General features: G+C 44.7%; 1 protein-coding gene across 1 annotated transcript; it reads left to right on the top strand.

Moving 5' to 3' along the window:
• The first annotated feature begins 3526 nt into the window (after window positions 1-3526).
• On the top strand, window positions 3527-6323 carry LOC103640330 (protein ALP1-like). Its single transcript, XM_020544377.2, has 2 exons — window positions 3527-3636; window positions 5173-6323. Exons 1-2 carry the CDS (start codon window positions 3527-3529, stop codon window positions 6251-6253), a joined length of 1191 nt encoding a protein of 396 aa, XP_020399966.2. The 3' UTR covers window positions 6254-6323.
• Window positions 6324-8823: the final 2500 nt, after the last annotated feature.

Genomic DNA, 8823 nt, shown 5'->3' with positions numbered 1-8823 from the left:
TACCGGAGGGAACGAGGCCCGCGGTGTTTCGGCCGGAAGCTCGATAGTGGAGATGGCAGGGAGCGTCCGAGAGGAGCCAGAAGCGGAGCACTACTTGCGCGTGGAGAAGGCCCGCGACTCTCTACGGAGTTACTCGACCGTGGTGCTTGGCCCTCGCGTGGGCTTCCCTATGCGTAGGGGCACCAACGAGGATTAGTCGGGACCTTGTGTGGTTCTGGATACCTCGGTAAAAATACCGGTGTCATCCACGAGAGTTTGCTTCTCTACTTTGCTCTTTAAGTTTCCGCATTTATATTAAGCATTTAAGTTTCAATCTTGTATACATACTTATTTAGTGTAGATTGAAACTTAGCCATTGCGGTAGAGATAGCAACACTTAGACAAAACCTACTTTGCACTTTCTAATTTGATTATTTGCATAGGTTTTGCTCTAGGGATTTAATTGTGGCCTAGTTTAGTTAAAGTTTTAAAAATCCTAATTCACCCCTCTCTTAGGCGTCACCCGTTTCCTATAGCCGCCACACATATCTTTCCTAAATTTACGTGCATGCAAGGGAACATGTTTGACCAATGCATGCATTTTGCCATAATTTTTAGATATGTATAACCGCATGCATACGGCTGCCATGTTTTTCGGATCTGCCATAGCAATAGGATCGTAATAACAACATACTAGATTTATCAATCTCTCATATTGGCTCGGTATTTACGCTTATAATTGAAGGATTTTATGCTTAAAACTTAAGGTTATTACGCTCCAACCCGGAGATGCGTCCACCAATGAACAACATGACAGATTTTTTTACGCAGTGTAACGAATTGAATAATTACCTACACCATGTAGTATAATTTGTATTTGTATATATGATAAACTAGATTCAATGTGTTTAGCTGCATGGTTGTTGGAAGGATTATATATTTATAAAGGAAATAAAACATTAAATACGTTTTTTGTTTCTATGCGTGGAATTCATTTCCTTTCATTGCACATTATTTTCATCATAAATTCGTGTGCATGCAACTGGTAACAGATTTTTACGTAGTATACCGAATTGCATAATTATCTACACAGGGTAGCATATTTAGTAGTAGTATATATCATAAAATAGTTTTTACGAGTCTAGTTGCATGATTGTTGCAGCGATCCTAAATTTATGGAGGAAATAAAGCATTTAAAAATATAAACTGTCACACATATCTTTCCTAAATTTACGCGCATGCAATCGAACGTATTTGACTCATGCATGTATTCTTTTTTTGTGCGCACAGACGTGGAGCGGGTGACACAACCAACAGCCTGTTCAGTCGGTGCGCTGGGTTGAACCAGGTTGCAGAGATGATCGGCCTGAGCTTCATTTAACTATTGAAAGCTCAAGGATCATGTGTGTGTGTATATATATATATATATATTCGTGTAGAAACGGACTCTTCACGAAGAGTATGTTTCTTGTTTTTTAATTTGGTCCTCTAAAGACTAAAAAACTCTCATTTAATTGAGTTGTGTATGACCTTAAATACTATCAAGAGACAATATATATAAAGAGTCATATGTCTTTTATATTTTTTACTCACTTTGTTTCAGACTATAAGGCCTAACCATTTTTTGTGTTTGTCTCATAATATAAGGCGTGCTCTATCTATGTACACGTAGATTATATCATTGGACCCTTTGCCAGAGCTGCTTGGATCCCGACCCATCTAGACAAGCGCGCCTACAGGCTAGCATACGTATGCTTGACTACTGCTGCTTCACCAGTCGCACACAGCACCGGCTGCCAACCCAATCGAGGCGGAGTTCCTTCCAGCAGTTCTCGTCGAACCGGAGGAGGAGGAGGAGCGCGGGCCACGTGGTGATGACCCTGCCCTGTCCGGAACGAGATCCTCTGACGTGGGGAGAGGGCACTGCCGCGTGGCCCCCGCGTGCGACAGGGCCCGCGTGCAGTGACCCTACTGCTGTCCACGCCCCAGCGCCTAGCCGGTTGGGCGGCGGCATGGAGAGGTGCACGCTGCCGGCGGACTTGCTGTTCGCCGGGGCTGCTGGACGAACATTGTACCGTTTGGTCCTATGGTTTCTGACCCCTTCGATCCTAATCAGAAGTTCAGAAGGGTCGTCGGAGCAGTCCGCCTTGTTTCCATAGACCTGTTCCACAAACCGCTGGATTAAACAGAAACCACCCCCTCTTGAGCGAGTATTGTTTTTCTTCTATCTTTGCACGAGAAAAAAAAGGATACGCTCATGCTATAGTAGAAAATTGTCATGTTAGGTTTGCCACCTGTCCGAACATTAGGCAGATCCAAACATTTTTAAATAGGACTATCGTTGGTCAGAGTGAAAGAAATTAGGTAGCAGCCAGCAGACTTGAATCTTTCCTGTAACAGTCTCTGATAAACTTGGGACACGGAGGTGCCGCTGTGCGGTTCCTGTTGGCGCCCATAGATGCCAGTTTGCCACCTGTCCGGGAAGCGCTAGTCCGAGTCCGAGAGGAAGAGGAATGACTTTTGCGGTTAGCGGATTAGTTACCCATAATAAGGCCAAAATTACGTACGTGACAATGACATGTTCAAAAAAGTAAATTACGTACGTGAGCAGCGCTAGTGTCTCCAGGCTCCAGCTGCACCTCTCAAGGCGTCACATACTATACTACTGGATGAAGAGCCAAATAATTTATTAATGGAAATAAGATTTTGTCGGGATTACTTTTCAATTTTATTTGAAAATATTAAAATAGAAAAAAAAATATTCTCAACTAATCAATGTCACTTACACTTTTGCTCCGTCGAAGAAGTCTCCCAAGTCCCAAACTTGCAACGCTAGATATGGCTAGCCCAATCTGCAGTTTACTCTGGCCCGATTATAACACAGTTGGGCAACACTGTCTACACCTGTGCATGATCCAACGATGGGCTGCTGGGCCGGAGAAGCCAGGCCATCTCCTATTCCAATACACAAACGAAAGAAGTGCTCGGACAGCACATGCTTCACGGGCCTCCCGGGTCCCGGCGACAAGCTCTCAAATCAGCAGTGCGCCTGACTGGCATCACAGTTCCAACTTCCAAGCAACTCTACTCGTTCAGGTTGAGCTGAACACATTATGTTCAAACTTACAGAAATGGATAGCATCCCACAGAGCATATTTGCAGAGCCTAGATTCATGGCTACTCAAGTGTGTGAAGTCACTATATACAAAGGAAGAAGAAGAGTTCCAGGAAAAAGAAGGTCGAAGCTGATCCAAATAACAAAGTAGCGCCCATATATTTAAAAACTGTGAGAGCTGGATAAGTTTGTTGGATGATTTACCAACGGAACGCAACGCAAAGCACCCGCCGCAGCGCCCGTGCGGCTTGCCCACGTTGCCCCCGTCCCAGCCGCGGCGCGCGCGGTCCGGCGCCTTGGAAACCAGCGAGAGGCAATGAAAAGGAGATGTCGCCAGGCCGGCCCCGCGCGTCGTCGCCACCACTCGCCATCGCGATAGGCGCGCGCCCAGAAAAGGAGATGTCATGCGGCGCGGGCCTTTTCACGTGGCCCATGGCAACGTTACCGGCAGAGGAGAGAGGCCAGGATGCCCCCACGCCCACCGCACCCCACCCCATCGTCGTCTGGCCCCGGCCCTGTCCTCTATCATCACGGCACGGAGAGTGAGTGGGGGAAGGGCCGGGGAAGGACCGGACACAAGGAATATATCGCCAAAAGCCTGGTCTCTAGCTGCCCTGCCTGCCCGTCCATCATTGATGCCAGTCCAAGTGATCTGTCGGGACGAGGCAGACCGCAGACGGCTCCCGCGCCGTAGCATAGGTGAACTGTCCCCGCCACCCAGTGCCCACAGGCCACTAAACTAGATGGACGGTGCAAATGGATGTTTCAGGACATCACTCAAATGCAGTTCAACCTTGACGTGAGGGAAGTGGTCGTCGAAAACCGTGGGTGAGCTTATCTGTGCGTGCATGCAGCCCAATACCACCTGGTGGTGTTCAACGGTTCATTCTATATTTCTTCTCCTATATCCCACTCACATATCACATCAGCAACAACATCCTCTCTCCATATATCTCTACCCTCTACATCGCTTCAGCCTAAATTCTCCCCTCTATATCCCATTCTAAACATAAAATATTATTTTTCATATTTTTTTTCATTTATTAACTTTTTTCCTAACAAAAAAATACTACGGGTTATTGTTGGAACTGTTTTGTACTGTGTCCGCTATATAGTATATCATAGGGAAACAGTGATAGGGTAGGCTGAACGAGTAGCAACCGTTGAGGCTGTCCGCAGGCGTTCCCCCTAAATTTTCCCCCTAAATCTTACTATGCAGCCACGTCAGCAAGATTCCCTCCCCTATATTCACTCGTCCCGCAACCGTCCCCCCTAAATTTTACCCTACATATCTCTCTACTCATTAAATATACATTTCCCTATAACTAACATAACCAACTTCTTTTTTTATTTATATTCTTTTCTTTGAACACGTTTGGCTTAACAGATCTTACTTGTGTAACAAAAAAATATTTTTTAATTATTTCTCTTAATTTACACATACTATATAATAAATCAAATAATTTATCATTTAATTGAAAAAATGCATACATCATTTGATTTAACATTTAATTGGTACCATGCAAACATTAATTAACATTTGTGGTATGCCAAAATTTTTCATATATATTGGGACGGAATATAATGAAGGACACTTACGTTGCAACACAAACCGTCGAGTCGTACGGACGAAGCCACGAGTGTCTTACAATGAAAGACACCGTTGGCTTTCAAAGGAAGCCACTGTTGCCTTTCAATGCAAGCCCGCAGCTTCCCCCTGAAGCCTCTTTGGTCTCCCCTATATATATTCAATCAATCTCTACCATAATGTACACCCATTGTTCTGAGTTCATCAAGTTAGCCATAGTTCGGTATGTCTCAGAGTCATACGGAAGATGATTTTGCTTCGAGTGATTCGAGTGATAGTGAGAACGAAACTCTTTTGCTTGTCAACCTACTCACCCTCAACATTGCGGCTCAACGCCATCACCGACGACGGTCGGGTTTACCTCGCCGTGTCATTCACAGAGATCATTTCGCGGGAGAAAATCTCATCGAACATCACTACTTCTCCGCTAACCCAGTGTATCCACCTCATGTGTTTCGTAGAAGGTACGCACTTCATATTTTTGTCATAGGTTATCATTTGTTCAACTTTTGACAAATATCCAATGCAATTTTGTTAGGTTCCACATGAGTAGGCCTTTGTTTCTCCGCATTCTGCAAGGTCTTCAACAGCACGATACTTACTTTACACAAAGAGTAGACGCAACTGGTATGCCCGGACTAGGACCATTACAAAAAGTTTGTGCGGCAATGCGGATACTTGCTTATGGGTTACCTTCTGATGCGGTAGACGAGTATATTCAAATTGGGGAATCAACCGCTAGGGAATGCCTTCATCATTTTTGTCGCGCAATCATTGCATGTTTTAGTGGCTGGTATTTACGCACTCCAACTCAAGATGACATTACACGCATCATGCATAATAGCGAGTCTAGGGGTTTTCCTGGCATGTTGGGTTCCATTGATTGCATGCACTGGGAGTGGAGGAACTGTCCAACGGCTTGGCATGGTCAATTTTGTGGCCGAAATGGTAGAGCATCGATGATACTTGAAGCAGTAGCATCGTATGATCTATGGATTTGGCATGCTTTTTTTGGCATGCCTGGGACAAACAATGACGTAAACGTGCTCCACCGATCCCCAATATTTTACCCTATGACTTCTGGTCGAATGCCACTAGTCAATTACACAGTAAATGGTCATGCGTACAACTTCGGTTATTACCTTGCTGATGGTATTTACCCCAACTGGCCTACTTTTGTCAAAGCAATCCGACACCCATATGAGAAAAAGAAAGTATATTTCACTCAGATGCAGGAAAGTTGCCGAAAGGATATTGAGCGTGCATTTGGAGTTCTTCAAGCCCGGTGGGCGGTGCTCCGTGGACCAGCTTATGGTTGGGATCGTAATCGTTTGACAGAGATAATGACAGCTTGCATCATCATGCACAACATGATTGTCGAAGATGAAGGGCCTTTTGCTACAAACATTGATTTCGGAGACATCTCTTCAAGGATTGAACCATCTCAAATTATAGGGGAAGTCCGGTCGGAATGGGTTATTAACCACTTTGATCTTCGTCGCCAAGAAAGATCGTGCTCACTTCAAAATGATCTTGTCGAGCATTTATGGGCTCGCCGTGGAAGTATGTAACAATTATGTGTCGTAGCTGCTTAGTTCGCACTTAAATTAAGCACTTGTAATGTCATGTCGTCTATTTAAGTATTCCAATAAATTACCAAAGTTGTTTCCAAAATGTCCCGACAGCCGGCTTCATATGTGTTGACATACTTCGATTTTGTGTACCAGCTACACCATAACATGTATCTTCGTTTGTACGAAGTGTAAACATAGCATTGCAATTGATCTTGGGATTCATGTTTTCTTCTACAATATATAACATACCATAGAATAGGCACAAATATTGTTCAAACATTTATCACAGCCGAGTTCATTATTTTCTAATACAACAACACACAACTTAAGATACATTGGTTCGACCAAATAAATAGTGTTCTCGAAAAAACAGTATCTTAAAGGAACTAAGATAAATTGTCTCAACAATTGTCAACAGCACTCTCGGCCACATGTAACAGAAGCGTTCACGATTACTCAAAACTAAATATAAACTGCTGCAATTTTTTTTTCTGTTCCTTCATCATTATCCAAACTTCTGGATCAACATCTTCTTCGTTTGTCGACAGCAGCATCTGCAAACGTTTGTTTGCCGATTCGAGTTCTTCAAGTTTGAGTTCCCTTTGTCGAATGCTTAACTTTTGTGCTTCCAATTCCAATCTCTTCTTTTGTTTGTCCCTGTCTTCTTCACTGCTCTTTTCTTTTTTCCCCTTTTCTATGGACCTCTGTATTTGTTTTTCAGTAATTTCTTGTAATCGGCTTAAGTATTCAGGAGAAGAAGAAGATGCACCTTTCTTTCTTTCAGCTTTACTGTAATCACGCCCACGGGGCCTTTTTCCTGTCAACCTAGCTGATCCACTGTCAGTCTTTGGTGCTTCCATTGATGGACACCCCGAAGATGGTATTGACCTTGCATGTAATCCTCTAAACGAATGTCCTTGACATATGCTCTCCCATTTCGGTTCCCCCTTCAATTGATGCCAGCAGTGCATATAACGGAATGGTTTGTTCTCCTCATGAGCGAACAAAGTAGCTGCCTTCGATGTCTGCAAAATTGGAAGTTCAATTGTAATTAGTACAAGGACACAAAGTTGTACTATAAATAATCATCGTTTCAATTGTCTTACCTTATTCTCGTCACTTAAACCACTTTGTTTCTCTCTTAGGACGCTGGCGTAGTATCCAGAGAATTTACTGACATCAGCCCTGATCTTGTCCCATCTGCTGCTAAGTGCTCTGTTAAGTCTACACGGAAACTCCTGAAAGTTCCCTTTGACCCGGGAACAGGATCTGGATGTCGCCTAGAGGGGGGGTGAATAGGCGAATAAAACTTAATACTTTAAAACTTAAATTCTTACTCTACTCGAAGACTTAGTACGCAGTGGAGTGAGAAGACTCTTCGAGTAGGTTGCAGCGGAATAGAAGATCTTGTCTCAAAATGTCCTGCACTTCAAATAAAGCTTATACCACAGATAAGTATTGAAGTGCAGATATAAAGACGAGTAAGACAGAGAGTCAGGATACAATACAGAACAGAGCACACAGACGCAAGGATTTATCCCGAGGTTCGGCCAAGCCTGAAATGCTTGCCTAGTCCTCGTTGGAGTTAGCCACACCTGGGCTTGGAGTCTATTTCAACTCCTTCCTCCGTTTGCTCAGATCTGTCAGTATGACAGATAGAGCCTTTCACTATTGAGATGGGTTACAACAACACTGTGGCTGCTTACAAACTTCTCGGCAGCACCTCGGTAGAGTAACGATACGCTCAAGACCTTGCTCTAGCTCTAAGCAGCACTTCTCCTCTCTCTAAAGGCTTATAGCTGTGCCTTCTACACAAACTATAGAGTTACACACAAGAGGGAGAGTGAGAATTGATTCGAGTGATGTCTACACTTGTTGGTTGCGCTTGTACTTTGCTTAAGGCGCCTAGGGGTCCCTTTTATAGGCACAAGGGGCCTAGGAGCCGTTGGAAGCAATCCAGGAAGGCAAATCTTGCCTTCTGTCGGGTGGCGCACCGGACAGTCCGGTGCACACCGGACACTGTCCGGTGCCCGATTTCTTTCCTTCTACGGCGAAGCCGACCGTTGGCAGTCTTGGAGCCGTTGGCGCACCGGACAGTCCGGTGCCTCCATCTAGCCGTTGGCTCGGCCACGTGTCCCGCGCAGATCGCGCGGCCGACCGTTGGCCCGGCCGACCATTGGCTCACCGGACAGTCCGGTGAATTATAGTCGTACGTCGCCGGTGAATTCCCGAGAGCGGCCAGTTTACCGGGTTCAACCTGGCGCACCGGACACTGTCCGGTGCACCACCGGACAGTCCGGTGTGCCAGACTGAACTGAGTCTTGGCTGTACACAGCCAAGCCATTTGCACCTCTTTCCTTTTCTTCTTCCTTCTGTTTCTAACACTTAGACAAGTATATTAGTACACTAAAACCAATGTACTAAGTCTAGAAACATACCTTCACTTAATTATTACATCTATAGCATTTCACATGCTTGAGCTTTGATGTTGGACTCATAAATCATCAAGTCGGCTTGACTTGATCTAGATTGACATTTCTTGGCTCCAACATCCTGCAAAGGTCACA

The sequence above is a fragment of the Zea mays genome, chromosome 9 (genome assembly GCF_902167145.1).
Source record: "Zea mays cultivar B73 chromosome 9, Zm-B73-REFERENCE-NAM-5.0, whole genome shotgun sequence".
Classification (NCBI taxonomy): Eukaryota; Viridiplantae; Streptophyta; class Magnoliopsida; order Poales; family Poaceae; genus Zea; species Zea mays.
This window is presented reverse-complemented; position numbering and strand designations above follow the sequence as displayed.